The sequence below is a fragment of the Ascidiella aspersa genome, chromosome 7 (genome assembly GCF_963924565.1).
Source record: "Ascidiella aspersa chromosome 7, kaAscAspe10.2, whole genome shotgun sequence".
In the NCBI taxonomy this organism is placed as follows: domain Eukaryota; kingdom Metazoa; phylum Chordata; class Ascidiacea; order Phlebobranchia; family Ascidiidae; genus Ascidiella; species Ascidiella aspersa.
Window position 1 is genome coordinate 11,712,819 of NC_139453.1, and position 22,384 is coordinate 11,735,202.

Sequence of the window (22,384 nt, forward strand, 5' to 3'; positions counted from 1 at the left end):
GTGCCAGTCTTTGAAATCGTTCAGTTTTGATATGAACTTGTGAAGTCAAGCATACAAAAAGTGGTCATGCTTAAGGTAAGCAAAAAAATATAAAATAATAACGTTTTAACTGGATACTTCGAGTATATGCCCGTCTGGAAAGTAAGGCATATCTCGCGGGTGCACGGCCGAAAAAATCGGGGTGACCAAATACAACAAAGGTCAAAAGTTCACCCCACTTGTGCAATGTATGGAAAATCGGGATACATATTAATTTTTTGGGGTGGAGTTTGGGTTTGTTAAAAAAACTCGGGGTTCACTTGTCATGCATTCCACAGTAACCTATCTGCAAAATATGGCAGGTCTTGACGAGATCTCGCATGTAAAGGGCTGAATAAATTGGGGTAGCTTGGTGCATCAAAGGTCCAAACGATACTATAACATGTAAAAAACTTGGTGCATTTTTCTATTTTATGGTTGCAGGTTTAGTGGTTTGAAAAAAAATCAAGGGTACACTTGCCATACTTTCCATAATGGAGTATATGTCAGCTATGCAGCTCATTTAGCGCAACATGATTGGTGCACATCCCTGATTTTTTAGGCAAGTTGTGTGCACACTCAATTTAGCAAATTGAATACCTAACTATTTTTGTCCTGATTGCTTAAACAACCTGTAGTTTGTATAAAACTCTAATTGTGTACGTGACTTGTACACATGTCGAGCTCTAGAATCAACTTCTCCAAGAAAAGTGTTGTGCGATGCAGAATGGCCAATACTTTAATCGCAGAATCTAATGTCTGTTTTTTTGTGTAACTACCAAAATGTCATACTGGCTGTTTCATTTTTTTACTTATACCGGTATTTGTATGTATAGTCAATTATGCAACTGAACTTTAGAAAAAAGTTAGGTTCTATTGTTAATTGGAAGCTTAGGTGTGTATACAAAACATTGAATACACAACTGCACACCTTAAACTTGTTGCTGCACCCCCATTATCTCCTCGAAAATACTCATATGTTATTTAAAATAAATAAGCGGCCACCTCAGACTTAAAATAGCTATTATTTTGATTTAATACCTCGTTAGTTGGTCCTAGCAGTAAATAATCTTGTCAAGATTTACAAAAGTTATCCACTGTAGCATTTAGCCTAATTTTATGTCACTATACACGTGACCATTGTTCACTGATGTGTGACCGCCGCGCCTAGCGAATTGCCTTTTCCGTGTTTCACAATTCATTCTACTATACTCGTCGTACTGAAAACGTCTTACTAATAGCGGCTTGAATCACCGCTCTGTTTATTGTTGTGTTTTTGAGATTTGTGAATATACTCAAAGAGCAACTATCTACTGAGTGGATTGTCTTTGCCTAGAGTACAAGAAGTTAAGGACAGTTATTCTAGCAGCCTGCTCCTTTGGAGTCGGATTAAGAATTTGTAAGAGACTTAGGCAGCCGTCGGTTCTCGTCTACAGAGTCAGCAGCCTGCTTATAGCTCCCTACCAACCTCTCTACGCTTCACCACTTACTCCAGATAATAATAAATATCAATTTTGGAATAAAAAATCAAATTTGTGTTAATTCTCATTACCACTCAACAATAGATAAACTGCAGTTCCAACATTTTTACTATTTTTCTACTGAATAGGGCCAGCAGCAAACATTTGATGCCAAATGGCCGACAATGCAGCCAGTGATTCTGAAGCTACTTAGCCAGGAGCCTGTGACACGACAAGAATGGCAGGTGTGGTTGTACCATTGATGAAATACTGTTAACAGTAGAAATCGTATCTATATGTTGTAGTGAATTTACTATTATTTTCACAGATTGTTGACAAACAACAAACATTATTGTAAGCTAAATATAACATAAATTTAAAGCAATAAAAATGATGGTTTAAAGAAATTAATGCAACAAATTGTCTTTCAATTGTTAAGTGTCTTCCCTGCTTGTTACTTGTTTTTATGTTTTACTTTGTTTAAGCATTGACTTGCAAAGTTTGATTTTGTTGCCAGGATTTGTTTTGGAATGTCCACTCGGTTTGCTTGTGGGATGATAAAGGTGGGCCTGAGAAGGTCCACTCCGCCCTAAAAAACAACATTTCAAACTTTATTAAAGATGCACAGCAGGTATGCTGTATATGTTAACTGCATGTTGCAGTGCAGTATAAACATATTTATATGCTTTTTCAAAAGTTAAAAAAAAGATTGGTTACCTCCAAAATATATTAAAAAATATAAATGTTTACTATACTAACTATGGTATTAAAGTTAAGTTTTTTACCCCACAAGTCAAAACTTGTTTTTTTTAATTTTTGATTAATATACATGAGGTGAGAAACATTGTCGTTAACATTGTCACATTCCTGTTCTGTAAAATGTTTACAAAAACATGTATTTTTTAGAGAATAAGTGCTCACCAGGAGGGAAACGCACTGCTGCGAGCCTACATTGTGGAGTGGAATAAGTTCTTCGCACAGTGCGTTTACCTTCCAGAACCCTTTTCCCAATTGGAGAAGTCGCTCAGTGTGAATGACGCCAACAAGAAAACAAAGGCTGATCAACCAAGTATTGTTAGAAAGGTATGAACAAGCACTTTAATGGAGGTTAGATGTTGTAAAAAAATTAACTATTAAAAGATAAATATATATTTTATTAATATCAAGACCAACACACACTGTACTTCAAGCCATTGACCCTTAAAATTACATGCCGAAAAAAAAATCTAATATTGTGTTTTATTAGAGTCTGAATTGATTTGAGTGTTTGTTGTAATTGACAACATAAAAATTCTCTATTATCAGCCTGCATGAAAAAAGTTTTCCTTATGGAACATTTTTGTGCACTGATTTCATTATTATCTTTTGGTTGTTACTTTATCTTTAGCATGTTACTTTTGTCAAGCGCATTGCACAAATCTTTTTAATACCTTTTTCTGTGTAGCATTTTCATGTTAATATTTTTCTACTCTTTTGTTGTAATCTTGACTTTTATTAGTAAAAACATTTCAGACTAAATACTCACCAAATAAGTAGCAGTTTCAAACATTACAATGACAAGCCAAGCTGTTTATTTAAACATTATTATAAATAACTAAATTATTATTTTATAGCTGCACTTATGATAAACTTCGAATGATAAACCAAAGTGATCTTGAAAATAGCCAGAAAGTTCCAAAAGCAAAAACATACTAATACTACTAAAACAAAGGGTTCATAGAGTGCGGCCCATGGACCAGTTTAGAATACCTAGACTACTTTTTGTGGATCTATAAAGGCCTTGTTGAAATCTTTACGTAATATAAGTCAAATTATTGAAAATTTTTTTTATAAAAAAGGAGTTTAATTGGATAGAAGCCTTTTTGTTGAATGTATTTAGTTTGGACTCTATTTCAGTTCTATAATTGACCGCAGGTTGGACAAATTACTGCAGGTTTCTAAAGTCTTCTTGTTTTATGACTTCTACTTACGACCTTATCTAGAAAAACAATATGCAGAGCCTGGTCCTAGCAAACAAAAATTGTTTCAGCCGGCCATATGAAAGTTGCGAACCCTTGTATTTGAGAATTTGTACATTTAAAATAGGCATAAATCAAATGAAATTTTGAGCCTTTCAATTACATTTTCTTTTAATTACCCTTTTGCAGCTAATGCTGGATTCTTGGAACACAAACATCTTTCGTGACATCTCCGAGCAACTTAAAGAGAGGACAATGATCCTTATTAAACAGGAACGAGGTGGAGCGGCTGTGGATGCCCAACTTGTCATCGGTGTCAGGCAGTCGTTTGGTATGTAGCATTGATTCAATAGATAAGATTTTTTAATTTTACTTTCTTACATTATGGAATTTTGTTTTACTAAAATTTGATGTTCTGTGAATTTAAAATAAATATTATATAAATATTATATGTCTTAGTCAGTGCACAAAAATATATTATTGTTCATGTGAGTCAAGTAGATTCATAACCCTAAAGTACATTCATTAAAAGAAATAATAATATTAATTACAAAACATACTAAACAGCGTTGAAAAGTAAAAACAATGTTAGGACACAATTAAGTTAAGCATAACACAACATGTAAGCACATACCACTGCAAAATATGAATGCCAACTAAAGTTTAGGCAAGTAAAAAATTCACTATCCAAATGCTGACTTACCACCTACCGTAAAATACCTAAGCAGCAGGGCCATGCAATCAACTCAAGCTCTAGCGTGTAAGTGGTAAGTATAAAAGTTTCAACATTTTACACCAACTAAAAAAACATTAAAATTTTGCTTGAAATAATTTGGCTAAGAACCTCGATTTAACTTTTCAGTAAACCTGTGCTCCAACCTGAAGGAACCCCTGCAGATTTACCACACACACTTTGAAGCGTCTTACATCGCAGCAACCGAAGAGCACTACAAAGCAGAGGCGGAAAACTACCTCATGGATCACGGCGTGAAAGACTACATGACTTATGTAAGTTAATCAAAAAATCAAAATAAATTCCTAACATTACTTGTAAAGCCTTACAGGGCTGATGCCTTATTTGAAATGGCAAAATTTAATCCTTTTTTGACTGGTGCAAGATTTAAAAAGTTTGAGAACCACTGCTTTGGCGACTAGCTTTTTTGTCAAGAAAGACAGAAAAGCATTGTTTTTTTTCCGAAAGAAAGGCATTATTTTGTAAAAAAAAAAGGGGGCCATTGTTTTTAAAAAGATGGGCATTGTTATTTAATGAAACGCATTGTTTTAAAAGCGAACTTTTTCATTCTGTAACCGTATATTGTCGGTCGTGGTTTTATTTATAACCTTTATCACAACCTGTACCCCCGAGCAATCCAGAAGTGTTGTCTGCATTTGTTTGGCTTCTGACGCTTGCTGACTAGCGACTGTGGAATCCGGCAAGGCTGGTGCTGTGGTTTCAATATACTTGCGCTTTAGTGTTATTAGTGTTATTAACAATGTTATTAACTTTTTGCAGGCTCATCAGAAGCTTTTGGAGGAAACACAACGGGCTACTAGATACCTGGAGTCGTCCTCTATACCGCTGCTAGACGAGCACTGCGTAAAAGTCCTTGTTTCTCAGTTTACTGACGTTGTACTGGCCGATTGTCCTGTCATGATAAGAGAGAATCAAACCAAAGGTAAATAAAAAAAAAGTATTTTTATGTATGTGTGTGATTAAGGCTAAACACTTGCAACAGATTAGGATTCAAGTTATTTTTTGCGACTAGAAATCAATGAAAAAACTTTCACTAGATCCTTCCAGTCAACATACCTTTTTCGCTTTTAGATTTGTATTTGTTGGGTGTCAATCTAACACAGATGGTCCCAACCTTGGGGGTGCAAGGGATTGCTGTGTATTATTTAATCAAGAAAATTTTTTTTAAGAAATAAGCAATACGAACTAAAAGTTGAGTAGTATAGCAGGAGCAAAAGCAACCACCAGTCGAACATTCGTGTTTATGTGTCTTTCGCTGCAGTAAACCATCGTGTTTATGAGGTCACCATAACACTTCTCCATCAATGAATCAAGCTTAACTTCTGTCAAACAATGTCTAATAAAACTGAATGGACGCCCAAACCGTAAATTTAGCTAGTTGTACATGCTTGCTTATATCCGTACATTTTAGCCAAACTTTGATACAATCCGTCAAGATGTTTTCCTAATTTGAATTTTGCCAATGTTGAAATGTGTTTTTATTTACTCTGGTAACTGGTTTATGTGTCATACACTATATGTGCAAGTTATCAAAACACTTAAAGGGAGTTGTTTGGGAAACACTGATCTAACACCAGAGAGTATTCATTTATAAAACTATCTTGCTGGAAGCAAAAATTGTAATCTGTTTTGCTACTATACCCACCTCTTTTGAACGTTATAATCGGTGCGGTATATACTTACAAAAAAATAGGCCAAATCAAATGCTGGACTCTAACACAAACACTGAATTACTTATGTTCCACATCTAACACAAGCCGTGATTTCCATCACTAAACAGATATTTCATTTCTAACAAAGAACCACTGAATCCTATTTTTAGCTTTTCTGTTATCTGTCTTCTGTATGTACCTTAGTTCTCTTGTTTTGTAGAACTCAACCTGATGTTCAGTCTGCTCAATCGAGTTCCCGATGGGGTCCAGCCCATGCTTGAATACTTGCAGCAGTACATCATACAGCAGGGCCTCAGTGACATGAAGGAATGCAGAGACATTATCACCACGGTAGGTGACAGGCTTACTGTCGATCTGTGTTTTTCTGTGTTCACTCAGCTCAATTTTTTCTGTCTTAATTTTGTGATCCATTTGCAAAGTAAAACACGCAGAATGCAGAAAACTGTATTTGTTAGGATTTTTTAGCTGCTACCTAAGTCAAGCCGAGATAAAATGTAAACGAAATGTAAAACTTTTAATGATGTGTTGATTACATATGACAGAATTACGTTGACATAATCAATGTTAAAACATGTATTGCCTGATTTTATAATATTCAAAACCAGTTTTCCAGTTTATATATGGCGAAATATTGACGCATCGATCTAAATTTCAAGTAACTTAAAAAAGGAACGCATAACTTTAAAAATACAGAACTTTCAAAAAGATTAAACGGCAAATAAGGAGGCGCCGCGTCTCTGTCTGGCATGCTAAAGCGTGCCGCTGAAAATAGCGAACACGCTATGGATGACTAATCATAGGTTTGTATATGTTCGCAAGACCCACAAACGAAAAAAAATCTTCAGATGTACAAATAAAATATTTTGTAGTTCATTCTTCAGCTTTGCGCAGAGGCGATATCATAGCCAATGAGGTTTATCCGAGGCGTGATTATTGCTAGTTGAAAACTATACCCAATACCCCGCCCTGACGACGTGAAACACCGTCGGCTGTGGCAATTTCTGAAGGATTCTACGGAATTCTATCTTTACTTAATCTTTTTGTCGACGAAACATTTCTTAGTTTGAGAACATAACTGACAGTTTTTTTTATCGTGCACCTAACCTTTGGGAAGAATTTCTTTTTTGTGTAGATAAATATTTTCACATTATCCTAAGCTGTGACAAATCTCTTCGTAATTACTTTTTTATAACAAAAAAAGTCTGCTTTTAAACGCTGAAATCAACTATTGTTATACCAGGACTCGGAAAAGTACATCGAGCTGCTTCTGGCTCTTTTCCAACGCTTTTCAGTGCTTGTGAAGAGTTCGTTTGACGACGATCCCCGCTTTCTCACTGCCAGAGATAAGGCATTCGAGGAGGTGGTCAACGATCATTCAATATTCAGCCTCGAGCTGCAAACCAAAGGAAAACAGTAATATTTTTAGTGAATTGCTTTGATTCGATGGGATTGTTTTAGAAGTCATAAGAAAAGCCGTTAAAATTTTGCCCCTAAATCTTTTGAGGCTATTTTTGGTTTGTTCATCAATACGAAATCTTTCCATAAAAAATGCAAAAAAATTTATAAGGTTGATCAAATAGTTTTTAATTTGGCAAAATTGCTATATTGACATTCGAACATAAACAGTACATATCCTAAATATGTTCTGATTCCTGTAAGTTTATATATGTTCCTTTTATCTTACAGTAAGCAGTATGTATCAGTAAATTCCCGAGCAAGTTTTTTGGTTAATTTAAAGAAAAGTAATTTTCTCTACTTTGGCTATACCAATGCCATACCATCTAGAAGGGTTTTGTACAAATGGTAAACGATAGTTTAAAGATGAAATATTCTTCCTCTCTAGGAATCCAGTAAAGCTTCCTCCCGAGTCGCGTTGTCCCGAGTTGTTGGCCAACTTTTGCGACATGCTTTTGCGTAAAACGCCAATGAGCAAGAAGCTGTCAGCCGACGAGATTGACGCTAAACTGAAAGACGTTGTAAGTGTTTTTGTGGAAAAACTTGGAGGGGTGAGGGGGTTGTTTATGGTAGTCTTGTAGTATAGTAAATCCATTATACCTAATTGGTGAGAACAAATAATCAATATTTTAAGAAGATTAATATTTTGTAAAACAAAGAAGACCTTTAATTACATTGTAACTTTTTTTCTAATTTTATGTAAAGGTCATGTTATTTACTGAGACGATCATTGCGCCGTTGATCAGATCATACATAGCCACAATTTTATTTAATTTTTGTAATGGCTTAGATTTGCATTTTAAAAAGTCGTTAGGAAACCCCAATTTTGTCACAGAATCTTCAGAAATTAGTCTTATAATTTATTTTATGTTCAGCTTAGATTATTATTTGTTAAATGATTTGTAATTGTGTTGGCCATGTTATTTATACTGTTTTGTTTTTGGATCATATTCAAAACACAGCGAGGGATCAAATTTTTATAAACCTACAAATTTTATTAAAAAAGATCTTTGAAATAATTTGTTTTCTTAAAATGTGTGACAACTCTGTCATACCACAGTTCAAGATCCGACCAAACCAAAGCCCTGAAAATTGCGTTGACCATTGGTATACATTATTTTTACTGGTCAGTAGAGAATACCTGAAACTCACTTTCAACTTCCCACTTATGCCCTCCATGTTGTTCAGCTGCTAGTGCTAAAGTACGTGGGCAACAAGGACGTATTCATGCGCTACCACAAAGCCCACCTTACCAGGAGGCTGATCCTTGGCACTTCGGCCGACAATGAGAAGGAAGAAAACATGTTGGAGGGACTCCGGGAGGTGAGTAGATTAACCCGACATTCTTGTTTTTGTATGTATTTAAGTGGTGGGAATTCATTTTTTTGTAGGCCGGTTTTATCACAAAAGTCATATTTTCAACCGGTTCTGTTACAAAAAGTCATACTTTTCAGCAAATAAACTAAATATTTGTTATATATACGGCAAAAATCCCATCACTGATCCCATAACAACTGACGTGCGAACTTGACCATTGCACATTTAAAAAAACAAGCACGTGAGCTACTTGGATGTCAAAAATCCATTGACAGTAACCAGTAATGCTAACCGGTTCGCTGATGTCATCAAATTTCACTAGACGGTTCTATAGAACCGGTGCGAACCGGCTGAATCCCTCTCTGCCTAGGGGTGGGGTTTGGGGTTAGGTAAAGTGTTGTATAGGCCTGATTCTGGCGTTAATATATTTTTTTATTTAGGGATTATTTCAACCAGTTTAGGGACAAATTCCAATATAGACAGTACTACGACTATTAGGTATTAGTCCTATTTTGGTCTTATTTTGAACTGTGTTTTATTCCGACATTGATGTTGTTCTTATTTAGGTCTTATGACTGCAGTCTAAACATGCTATTTCTTCGGGGGACTTTTTTGTGGAGTTCTTGGCACAGTTGCAACTAGTTTAAAGTTTACGCTCTTGGGCAAACGTAGATACAGGTGCTATATTTACAAACTTAAATCCAACACACTAAAGGTAGCACGGGAGTCTGCAGTCTAAACTTTAATTTAAATGGAATTACAAACGCATGTTTTTCGTCTCCTCGCTTATTCTCTATCAATTAACAGAACGACAACCTACCGACTTAAAATATATATTACATTTATTGAAAATAGTCATGAAATGCAAAATAATGAACTTTTAAGCGTCTTTTCAGCGTCTTTTCAGCGCCAAATGGTTGTGATGCGTGCGATCACATTGTCTTCAAAAAATATCTCGAGATCACTCAAAAAAAGAGTGGATTGGCTTGCAATTGGTTGGGGATCTTGCAAGCGTGCAGCCAAGCTTCCACCTCCTGTTCCTCTTGGTCAGTCATTCTGTATAGGTGCGGGGTTCGATCCCACAACTGGAGGATATCTTCGTTTGTAATCAGTGGCAGGTCGTCGATAAACTCGTCAACGAAATCCAGCAGTTGTGGTTTCAGTTCGAAAAACCTGGCATCGTCTGGCTGTAAATCAAAAAAGAGATTAAAAATAGAGATATGCAAATATTGAATCAGCACTAATGAATGAAAATGTTTTACCTTTATTTTTCCGATCAGCCGAGAAGCACCGGACATGCATGGAACGAGGTTGAAAGGTTTCACCAGTTCCTTTATTTCATCTAGGAAATCAACCTCCAAGATTCTCCTCCTCATCCTAGTTGGCTTCCTCATCTTGCCGACGACCGAGGATGAGGTGCAGCGATGCTCAGGATCATCTTGAATCTGGAACAACTTCTCCCTTGTCAAGGTTCTCTGCATGGTTGCTATAGAATCTTCCTCTTTTTTTCCTATCAAGTTTTTGTACACGGAAAGTGGGAGAAGCGGAAGCTTGAGACGACTTAATTTTGGGCACCATTTTGAGCGCATCACTCAAGTCTTTCGGTTTAATCTGATGATTCGATCCACAACGCTTGGACACCGGTCGTTCTAACTTGCTTGGCTGGTTCTTTACCACAATTTGAGCCTTGTGATTGATCGGCGCACAGAGTTTCGAGAAAGTTGGTTGACAAACTGTGGAAGGAGGACCACTGGGTGCATTGTGAAAGCTGGATTCAGCGGACAACTGAGAGGTGCTGACTTTCATCGCTGTCTTGATTGTGTTTGGTGTTTGCAGTTTGGAGTGAGATCCAGCAGCAGCAGCAAGTTTTTTTTGTCTTGGTTGTTTCGCCAAGTTTTGACGGAATGGAAGACCTATCTTTTGTTGATTTTTTAGATCTTTCCTTCTTCGCCAGTCTTTGTGCGTCCTCTTTCGCCTGCTCTGCCAACTCCTCTTTGTAGGAACGCTCCCAGTCTTATTTAGTGGGAGACTGGCGAACGCTTTTTTTCTTTGGGAGTTGATTAATAGCTTTCATTATGTCATCAATTTAAGAAGTGCATCTTTGCTTGTTGTGTCTCCGGGATTTGAACGGAGGGAATTTTTTTCCGGGATTTGAACGGAGGGAATTCATTTTTTGCTGGTCTGTGTTGGAATTGGCGTTGCCACTTACTGCAAGGTTTGGCTGGCGACGTTTAGGGATTTTACAGATTTAGTATGAATATTGTAAGGTTTGATTTCGGGTTGGCTTGTCGCGATGCAGACATGTGCCCTTATCGAGTTGACCGTCTGGGTTAAGTAGGTTTGGGTAATTGGACGTTTTACGGAAGATTTGATAGGTTGAATCGTGCAGTTAATGAAGACCTGCTGCGGTGATTTAGATACGGCCTGGATATTTTGGATACTATCGGGTGATGGGGTTAAGATATCCTGTGCCCTACGCTGCTTTAGTTCATTCAGAAGAGCATTAGCCTTGGTCAAGACATTCCTTTCCAAGTGAGAAAAGAATATTTCGAACATGTTGGTGGTGATGATCAAATGCACGCGTGGTCCTTGGTCGGGAATCCTGTTTGAAGAAACACAACCATGCCAGCAGGTAACAGGAACGGTTCGAATGGTAGTTTCAGAGAAGGTTTGGCAATGGAATTCGCAGCGACATTTGATAGACCTATAAATACACAAAGTTGGGTTAAAAGGTGTACAACCAAGCCCAAGGCAGCAAACAATATAAAATCCCACAGCAATTACCTCTCAATCCTATATTTTCGAATTTATGTTTTGCCGGAATGCAAATTGTCAGCAACTTATCGTTGTTTGGGTTGCTTGAAATCTTTGTGAAAAAAAATATTGCAGACACAAATTAACAAACTTATACACTAGCCGTTAACTTAAAAATGGTATTCCTACATCGAAAGTTCAGCCATAGCAATGGCTTACGCAGAACCGTAAGGAGAAAACGCATTACTAAGAGTTATATTTCTTTAAAATTAAAATGAATGTTTGTCTCGTTTTTAAAGTTGTCGATTTCCGAGAAAAAAAGTTTAATCGCAGTCAATTCTGTCATTAAAACAAGACTATTAAAAGTGAGTTGTAGAGGTATTCAAGACAGATAAAGCACATGTTTTTCACCACTTTTCACTTTGCTAAGTTTCTGCTTTGTGTTTGTATTACCTCATATGAAATGTAGCCGACAGGTTTAAAAGAGTCCTACATCCTAGTAGACCTACAGTGGCCGGCAAATTTATTTGTCGCGTCCCGAAATACTCTTTTTGAAACTATTGAAGGCCCACTACGTAAAACAACTGCAAGACAAGTCGGATCCAGGATATTTGTTTTGAAATGGAGGCATTATAATGACGTCACAAAGTTAGGTCATGAATCAATTGTTCTTAGAAACACCTGTTGCGTTGAACAAACTCGTGCGCAAATATGAAATAGAAAAATTCAGATCAAAACTTTTACCCTTGACGTATTAATGCATAAAAGATTAACACTATATTATCTCCACAGCTGATTGGCGGCAGCCGCAATCACGTAAAAAGTTCGAAAGAAACACATAAAAGGAATACATTAGGTTAATCTTGTAGTCAAAGTTGGATAAATGTTACTCACGATACAATAGCACTATTACAATGTTGAAAAAACAAATGCATAAACTAGATAAATGTGGGTAGAAATTGTATTTGGAGGAAGTCCACACAGCGTTTTGGTTTTGGACACCAAGAACGGGTGAAATATTATATTACATGGCGTCTTGATGCCGAAAACACTGCCATGCCATAATGTAAAACTTACTATAAAACCAAAATTAAACGCGCAAATCCCGAAAAAATTTGCGTTAACATATAGTTAAAGTTGAAAAGATGTAGTTGACGGGCCCTTACAGTGCCACATTTACAACGCGGGCCTAAACCACGGTAAGACAATATAACAATTCTTAGCCACACCAACTTTAAATACCGTACAATACAATATATGTACAGCATTCACGCGGCCTATAACTACATGATAAAACAATACCATTAAAAATAGCTCGCGGCTTACTCAAAATGGCTTCTTTACCGAAACAAAAACATTCAACTAAATACAGTATAACGTTTGATAACTTTAAATATATTTACCTTTGCACGAAAACACATCCGCCTTTGAAGAGTGCGATAATCATAGTCACACTGACCAGCAACATAACGATGTTAAAAGCTGGGTTGGTCTTCAGTTTTTCCAATGAATCTGGGACCATTGAATAAAAGCTCTTCTGCAAAGACTGGAAATAATTCGCAGGCTGCTTTCGTTCGAACGTGATGCCGAACATCCCGTTGAAGGGCGCAAACAGTTTCGATTCGATTCGAATAAAAAACACAGCTTTCGCTTCTGCCATAAATTTCTGTCGTTCCCGACAAAATACATTGAGCGAATATGTCAAAAAATGTAAAAAAAACTTGCCCTGGCAAAAAGCCATTGTTTCAAGTCGCTTGTGACGTAACAGAATCTTTGGGAACCTTACTGCATTTAGCAAACTTTTCGTAAATTTCAGTCAAATCTTTTACAAATACTGCATTAACACAACCATTACAGTAAGGAAATAACACACCTAAGTTTATTTTGTTGGTAATTTTAGGATACTTGTGCGTAGCAAGACTAAAAGCAGGCACACGTAAGTTATTGAGCGCTGCATACAAAATATTGGCACGCTGTTTTCAAAATTTGCAAACTGTATTTTGTTTAGTTTTTTGGCAGTTAACCGACTGGTTAACGCTATATTAAGTACACCTATTTCTATTACCTATATCATTGCACATTTAAATAAAACAAACACGTGAAGCTATACTTGGATCTCAAAAATCCATTGACAGTAACCAGTAATGCTAACCGGTTCGCTGATCTCATAAAATTTTCGTGAGACAGTCCAGTCCTATAGAACCGGTGCGAACCGGCTGAATCCCACCACTGTATTTAGGCCATTGACCTCTAAACCAGGGATTCCTAACCTTTTTCTGCTCGTACCCCTTTGTAAGGTCAGAGCGGTTTTCGTACCCCCAAAATAATTCTGATGGAAGTTTTCAGATATATAATGCTAAGTTACATTGCTTTTATAGCTCAATTAAAAGTTAAAACGGTATTTCACTAAAAAAATTCCAAAATCGGAAAAAAATAAATGTAAGTTATTTTGTTTGTCACTTCTCAGTGAGATATTTGGTGCTGCTTCATTGATAAAACTCGCTCAAACGATGTTTCGATTATACTCAAGGTTTGGAACCCCTGCTCAAAAGCATCCTATAGGAATGCTAAATCAAATTCATATCACTTGTTTAAACGAAGGTGGGAATGCCGGCCGACTACGTTAACAAGCTGGCAAGAATGTTCCAGGACATCAAAGTAAGCGAGGACCTCAACCAGCAGTTTAAGGAGACAAGGAAGGACAAGGTTGCCGGTAAGTCGCCATTTCAATTAGCCGCAGTAGGTTTACAGCAGACCTCAATAAACACGCGGTGCTAGGTATATGCCTTGGCTTAGCCCTTTCATTTAGGGTTGTTTTCAACGATGACTCGCATGATTGACGTAAGTCCTAGGAGCACTAGTGAAAACGTTAACCACTAACCAGGGCCCAATAATATCTGATCGGATCCTATCCCTGATGCCAAGTGTTGGTATTGTCCGATCGTAGGTTGGTATCGGTGCCGATCCGATACCAAATTAATCGAGTTTTCTACCTTTAAAGGCAAATTTCCAAGAAAATGTTACATTAAAAACAGAAAATAAATAGGTTCTTAGCGCAAAAGTAAATTTCGACCTTATACCTTCAATAATTTTACAATTGTACTTCAGTTAAACCAATTTTGCTTATTTGACCATAGTAATAAGCAATAAAGTCGTTAATAACGGGTATGAAATATCAAGTATCGGATCGCGATAATTTTTGCTTAAAATACCGGATATCGGTATCGGAATGAAATATCAAGTATCGGATCGGATCGCGAAACATTTTGCTGAAAATAACGGGAATCGGTTTTGAAATGAAATATCAGTATGGGACATGTCTATAGCACCAACCATTCCGCTTTCCCTTTTCCTTTTCCTTTCTCAGAAATCGCCAACATCAAGATCCTGAACGCTGGCGCGTGGTCTCGTCGCTCCGAGCGAACCCCAGTCTCCCTCCCCGCACTCCTGGAGGACCTCATCCCGGATGTGGAGGAATTTTACAGGAGCAAGCACACCGGACGCAAGCTGCAGTGGAACCACCTCATGTCCAACGGCATCGTAAGTTGGCCGGTTGAGTTTTTGCTGCCTCCCGCCCCGCCAAAGGTTGATTAGCTCATTATAGTGGTTATAGTTTTGACTAGCTTGGCACGCTTCGCATTGTTATTTAGATTCATGAAATCTGGAGGTTTTACTGATTGACACAACCTTCTATTTGAATTTAATCTTTATTGTGGCTATTTATTTTCACTGTTTCTGTAACTCGTTTTTTTTAGCCAGTGACCTGATTTCGTTTACTTTTTTGTTTCAATAGTTTTTGTCGCACCATTTTAATTGCCGTAAATGGCTCAGAACACAAAAAATGGATTAATTTATTTGAACAAGCAACCCGGTTACATTAGGCGGTCCAACAAGCACATTTACGTGATCAAACAAATTGCCTTTTCCCCCTTTATGTGCTGTTTATGCCAACCCTGTTTTTAAGGTGCTGTTGAAACTGGTCACTTTAAACTAGATTCTCTATTTAATTCCTATTAAACCAGCCGCTCTTTGGTCCTGTGATTAACTAAACACTTAAACCGTTTTTTGGTGGCCAATAAGAATGGCGATTTTTTTAGCAAACTGCTTCTTTTTTCTTAATACGCAAACTGGCCACTGCTTTGTTGCTCCTATACAAAAAATCGCTGCCTATTCACAGATGACGTTCAAAACCGACGCAGGTCAGTTCGAAATCGAGATCACCACCTTCCAGATGTCGGTTCTGCACGTGTGGAACTCGCGGCCCAGGGAGGCGGTCTCCTTCGAGAGCCTGCGACTCGCAACGCAGCTGCCGGATACTGAGCTGCGGAAGACGCTTTGGGTGAGGACTGCTGCGCTTTCGGCTGCTTTAGGTTTACGGTTAATAAAAAAAACGTTAGTTTTTTTTTTTAAACTGGGGTAGGTTGGGAGATTTTTTAGCTTCTGGGTCAGATTTTTGTCAATTTGCACTTCAACAATTATCCGAAATTGTTGAACTAAGTAAGTTATTTTGGTAAATAATTTAATCGTGTTTTTACATCAATAATAATTTCCAGCAAACTAGGTTCGACTGAAACTAAAAAAAAAAGTTGAAAAAGAATTTAAAAAAAAAAAATAAAATTTTAAGTTAAAAAAGTTGAAAAAGAATGTCAGCTTGACTCTATGATAGGATTTTTGCTCGTTTGTTAATATGTGTCTTTATCACTGCCATGTTAGTGATTTCTCATTTTGCGATACGTACCTGGTTCAGCAGCGAATTATTGTGGTTTCGAAAACTAATATTCAACTGTTTCATCAAAGGATGATTTCGCTCAATATATATAAACTTGTTCACGATTTTTTCAATTCTTAATCCAAAATAGGCATATTATCATCGGGAAGAATGTGTTTTACCAGTCGGCTGCTTTTCCTACCTCAGCTTTATTGATTTTAAATACATTTTCAGTCGCTTGTGTCGAACAGCAAGTTCAAGCGCCAAGTGCTGCTATGCGAACCCACTGTGACGTCACTAAAGGATTTCAACGACAGCTCGTCGATTTCAGTCAACCACCAGTTCGCTGTGTTGTGAGTGAAATGGAAATTGATGCCGATGCTTGTTTTTAGATTTATTTATACCAAGGGTTGGCAACCTACGGCTTATGCCGCAACCAATTTGCAAACTGCAGCAATCCCTTGGCATCTGGTTACTCAAGATATTCGGCGTGCAAGCCTTAATCATGCAAGAATCACGCCCTGAGTCATTACGGTGTAATGCAGGTCGTTTGCGTGTAATGTAGTGTGAATTTGCAATCATTTGCCTCGAATTTAGTTAGTACTAACATTTACGTATATACGATAATATCAGATCGGAGCCGATACCTCATGTCAAGTGGTAGTTTCGGTACTCGTCCGATACTAGGGTGGAATTGCTGCCGATCCAAAACTAAACCAATATAGGTATTTTACCCACTATTTTTCACCCAATGCAGCAATTGCCACCTTGAAAGGTATATTTTTTTAAATAGTAGGTCAACAAGTGATGGTAATTAAATTTGTTGACCTAATAACTTTATAAATATTAATTTAAAATATTTTGTTTGTGTGAGCATAGTGTGACGTCATTGGTATCGGATCGGATCGCGATACCTTTTGTTTAAATATCGGTTATCGCTTTTGGATTAGAGTGTCAAGTATCGGACAATTCCTAATATGGAGTGAAGAATAGAGAAATAGAGAATGGAAAATAAAATACCTAACACGCTATAACTAAAAAAAGATTTAGGGAAATTATTACAACCCACTGAAACCTGGCTGAGTTTGGTTTTGGCCCGCTACTTACAATGTGTGCCGACTGTTGTTCCATAATATCTAGAGTACCTGTTAAATCACTTGCAATGTCTCTCCCCTAAACTTTTACACTGCGCCGTATTCTTAACGGTTCCATACCGCAATCGTAAACCTCCTTTCTTCTTATTTTTTTCCACTGCGCTAATGCTAACGTTTCCACAATAAAAAGGCTTTCTTAAGAACTTGTTCATTTGCTTAGGTCCTATAAATGGTAGACTTGTTGTCGCACACGCTTGGTGTATTTATTTCCTGTTTTATAATGCCCTTCTTTCAATTATATTGTACTGCTTTTCTATTCCAAAATCATGAGTGCTTCTAAAGGCCTTTGCCTTGCGTTTTGCAGCAAAGGGGGCAAGCCTCAGAAGCGGGGTCGGGTGAACCTGATCGGCCGACTCCAGCTTTCAACCGACAAAAGCCGGGAAGAGGACAACGAGGGGATTACCCAGCTGCGGATCCTGAGAACGCAGGTTTGTGAACTTGGCGGTGACTTGTCTCGGTCCTAGATGTGGTTTGTGAACGAGTCAACCATACTTGCTTTTTCCTTTGGTTTTATAACGAGGGCCGTTTTTTTTATGACAATCTGTGATAATTCTAAAAGTTTTTTTTAATGTTTTAAAATAGTTAACAAAGATAGAAATGGGAACCCATAGCAAGAGAATCAACCAAACACAAATAGTTATCGGGTTCCTTGACCCCTGTGGACCTTTTTGGTTAATGGTTCTGTGGACATTTCTACGTTGTAAATTGAGGTTTTAGGTCGGCAATGCGGTTTGGCATTGCATATTTTTTAGCCTTCTGTATTCCCTTCTATTCTTAGTCATTTCCGGCCAATCATAGCACTGTTTATATTGTTTGCGCGTTACTTTAAACAAAGCTTTTTAGATTAGCAAACATTTATTTAAGTACTATTGAACCCAACATTAGAAAGTTACAAAGACCCAAGCTTAGAAAGTTTTGTATTATCTTAGCAAAGCTCCTTGCAAAACAAAAATAAAAACCAGTAATAAAATTGCTATGTTTTATCTGCTGTTTTACGACCATTGCTTTGCGCTAAACGATTATTTAAATACCCTTTCGGCAATGACGCATGCTCAGCAAGCGTTTTTTTTAACGTTTTAATAAATAAAATGGCGAAAAAAACACGGAAAACCAATTATAATGGGAAAAGGTCTTAAGCGTTTATGGTTATGGTCGGTCGGTGCGCCACTTAGCGGAACCGCGTTTTTTGCTTGTCGTCCGCCAGGAGGCGATCGTGAAGATCCTGAAGATGCGCAAGAAGATCACGAACGCGCAGCTGCAGACCGAGCTGGTCGAGATCCTCAAGAACATGTTCCTGCCGCAGAAGAAGCTCATCAAGCAGCAGATCGAGTGGCTGATTGACAACAAGTACATGAAGCGAGATGACGAGGACATCAACTCGTTCGTCTACATCACGTGAGGTTGCCCACCGTCCAATCGCCCTTTTTCTCAATCCCTTTTGCATCCGTTACCTGGTTTCCGTGTATTGTAAAAATGCGCATCTACTTTTCGTCTTCCTTGAGGTAGTTTATTGCTAAAAATGAAATTCCAAAACCTTTCTCTGAAAATTGCAATAAACTAGAAATGCCCGTGTTGCGGAAACGGTACAGTATCAAAACAGTTGAAAGTTTAAAACCTTGTCTAGTTCGAGTAGTTACTTTCGGAGACGACTTTTATATTTAGGAATATGCTATTCATTCATAAATCTCGCCCAGCATCGAACACGTCAATTTTTTTCTAGCTGTAACAAGGGTTTAACCATTTTCTTCGTTTCACTCGACCAAACGTACTTTCAACCGGTGAAAAACATTTTGTTTCCCATCACCAGATCTCATTTGTTTGTCATTTCGCGCGGTGCTTACCATAAGTTGCTACCGGTTGCAATTTGCAGCTATTCATTGCCTTACGCAATTCGCCCCCTAACTATAAAAACTCTCAACGCATCAATACATTCGAAGTCCTTTATAAAGTTCGTTCAGTTTTACTTCATGAAGTATGTTAAGTCTTTATAAAAAAAAAAAGCGAATCAAGTCCACACACAATTCGAGTGTCGTCGTTAATTGCGAGTCAAAAGAAATTAAAATTTAACAAAAATTGTTACCCGAAATTGTTTAGCATGCTCGATTTCAGACAATGTTTAAAATTTATTATAAGGTTTAACACTATGCTAGCAAACTGTGTTATGTTATCACAATAAAAAATGTTAAACCTATTTTTTGTCCAATTTGACCTTTCATAAAGTGAGTAGACGTGTTGCCTTTTTCACTATTGCATTGCTTCTGACTTTAATTTATGGCTCTGCGCTTGGTTGTATTTTGAGTTGCCAAAGTTTGAAAGCTTCTTGAAATTTGTCGGTTTAGCAGTATGCTGTGTCGGACACACTTGTGTCAGAAATAAGACTTAAAATCTCTCTTTGGCCAATCTGGGATTCAGACCTAAACCTGTTTGTGGCTGTTATAAAGTTCTTTATTGCAAGTTATTGCTGTTTAAAGGTGGTCGTCGCGATTATTGCAATTTTAAAATCCTCACCTCGCCTTAAATTATGTAGTTTATACCTTGCTTTGTTGTTTCCTTTTTTTTTCTATTTATTGTTGCCCTGATGCCCGAAGTCACGAGTTCTCCGATTGCCTTTTTATCGCAAAGTTCACATTTTTCGTGCCTGAAACTCATTTTCCCGGGACTAAAAACTCTAACAAAATTGGTCGAACGATTATTGCGCTCTAAGTTGTTTCGTGGGCTTGCCAGATTTTTGCATGTTTTGCACGCCCCAAGCAACGCCATTTGTTTAACCCCGCGGTTATGTGTCGGCGTGTTTTTGGACACTGGCCTTATTTGCGTTTAGTTCGCCCTCAAAATTTAACCTACTGAAATCATATTGTAATCCAATTGCCAGTTTTGTTAAGTCGATATGTCGAGCAATTTAACATGTCGTATGACTTTTGTAGACGTTTCATTTTTTACATGGCGTATGACTGTTTCGTAAACGTGATACACTCGGCACAAAATAGCTTTGCTTCACTAAAACAACAACATTTTACGTATGATGCTCAAATGGAATGTTTTAGCGAAATACTCTGCTAGACACATTTCAAAATTACAACAGCACTTCTTATTTTCGTTTTTTGCGAGTTCACATTTTGTTTTTCGTAAAGTAATTGCGCATCTGAGGGAGCATGACATTTTCCTGTACGATGCAATAATAATTGACGATTGCTGCTTGCCTATTGCTTAGGGAGTTTTGTTTTCATCGCTGCTGGAAAATACAAAACTAAAGGCCAAACAAACCGGACATAAGTGAACTGTTTGCTTACCTACAAAACTCTTGTTCTATTTACATTGCCTAAATAAGATTTATTTACTTTGCTTAAATATGGTCTAAAGCAGTGGTTCTTAACCTTTTTTCAGCCGCGCCCCCTTTGGTAATTTTCTCACGCCTTGCGCCCCCCTATGATAATAATTCGACATTTTGCAATTAAATATCACAAAGAAAACAGGAAATAGTGAAGGGTGTCGGTGGTCGCGCGAAGCGCCAAAAAATTTGAGTTTTATTTGGTCAAATTGGCTAAACTGCAACCGAAGAGGCGTTTCGCATTGGGCACACAACAAATTGCGCGAGCTCGACACATTGATTTTATCGAGCTGATTTTGACGAACGTGTTGCGAGGGCATTTACTCCACAGTTGTAAGAGTTGTATGATGTCGAGCGCAAAAAATGTCAAGCGCAAATATTAAACATTGCGTTATCGTGTTTCAAAAGATGTAACGACACACAATACAACGGCAATATTGCAAAAACAATATAGTTTCGCGCAAAAAAAGTTCGACTTCCCCTGTTACTATAGCCTGTTATCATATATAAATATTGATGAAAAATAGTCCGAAAGGGCGATGGCTTTTATCGTTTATCTATAAGTTAATTTAATTGGGCGGTGATACCGTGGATTTTCCAAAAAGGAATTAGAAGATTCGCGCGCAGCACGAAAATTTTTTGCAGTTTTAACGTTAAAGTTGGCAAAAAAACAGAGTTTGTATGTAGGAATTATGCCTAACCCAAACGTTTAAAATCACTGCAAAAAGTTAAAATATTGAAGTCGAGCTCGCGCCCCCCTTAGAATTGCTTGGCGCCCCCCCGGTTAAGAACCACTGGTCTAAAGTAAGTTTTGAAATGCATTTGAGAGTTGAGCCGGCTAGCAAGACCAGCACAATATGCACGTTTTAAAACTAGTTTTGCACACAAAGTGGCCATGCGAACCCTATAGTTGTATATTTCGCGGCAATATTTTTTCAATCGTTTGTGTATTCACGCGTCATTGTTTTCGATTAAAAATCTTGTCGGGTTGTTCTGTTCGAAAATTCGCTTCCGATAATATTGTTTAAATACATTATATCGAGAAGGATTTATAACAGCGCACGTAGCGTGCTGCACCCTAAACTGCCAAGTGATGCCAGATATAATATAACGATTTCAGCTAAGGAGATTGAGGCAATGAACAGTATTAGGCCGTGTTCGGCAGCACTATTTGTGGCGATATTTTCATATTATAACTAACGTCAAATAAATAATTTACGAAAGCACTTTTGGTAGTGTCGATTAACCCGCGCCAATTATATTTTGTCCGCCATTGATAGAAGAACGTGGTTGAAGTCCCAAGTTATATGGGTTTTCCTAATGTGGACAAAATTTAATTGAAAATGATAATAAAACATTAAACATGCGATTTATTGTTTTAGTTATAAAATGCGATTTAGTGCTTTCGTTATAACAAGTATCGAGTGTTTTTCATACGAAACTTTAAATATATATTCACTGCAGTTTTTACATCATATTTACCACTTGTAATACTCATTTAATTTTGCAGCCGGTTCCTGCATCGGATCTAGTATATTACTGATATGATGTTGACATTGGCGCAATGAATAAGTCGGTCGTTATGTTGTACAGTTTCTGTTATTTCAGGAAGTTTGGCAAATCGACTGTTTATTTATCGTTGAAGATGGCGAAATATAGCTTGCCGAAAGCGGTTCAGAGATCAAAGTAAGAGCAAACAACGTCGACAAAGTAAAGATATATATGTGCAAGAAAACTGAAGAATATGGTGATAGAAAGAAGCTCACGGTTTAGTTGAAGATACAGTAGTAGAGGAATGCAGACAA

At 37.4% G+C, this 22,384-nt stretch overlaps 1 protein-coding gene and 1 non-coding gene across 2 annotated transcripts; both read left to right on the plus strand.

The window, feature by feature from the left end:
- The first annotated feature begins 1,631 nt into the window (after positions 1 to 1,631).
- Positions 1,632 to 20,151, plus strand: LOC146137811 (cullin-5-like). Its single transcript, XM_083394782.1, has 16 exons — positions 1,632 to 1,723; positions 1,996 to 2,109; positions 2,385 to 2,561; positions 3,626 to 3,767; positions 4,299 to 4,444; positions 4,950 to 5,112; positions 6,063 to 6,193; positions 7,104 to 7,276; positions 7,707 to 7,839; positions 8,507 to 8,641; positions 13,991 to 14,102; positions 14,757 to 14,929; positions 15,567 to 15,728; positions 16,332 to 16,450; positions 17,556 to 17,679; positions 18,456 to 20,151. Exons 1-16 carry the CDS (start codon positions 1,664 to 1,666, stop codon positions 18,648 to 18,650), a joined length of 2,259 nt encoding a protein of 752 aa, XP_083250908.1. The 5' UTR covers positions 1,632 to 1,663; the 3' UTR covers positions 18,651 to 20,151.
- On the plus strand, positions 6,743 to 6,883 carry LOC146137812 (U4 spliceosomal RNA). The gene has a single exon (XR_014501548.1). It is a non-coding gene; the product is annotated as a U4 spliceosomal RNA (small nuclear RNA).
- Positions 20,152 to 22,384: the final 2,233 nt, after the last annotated feature.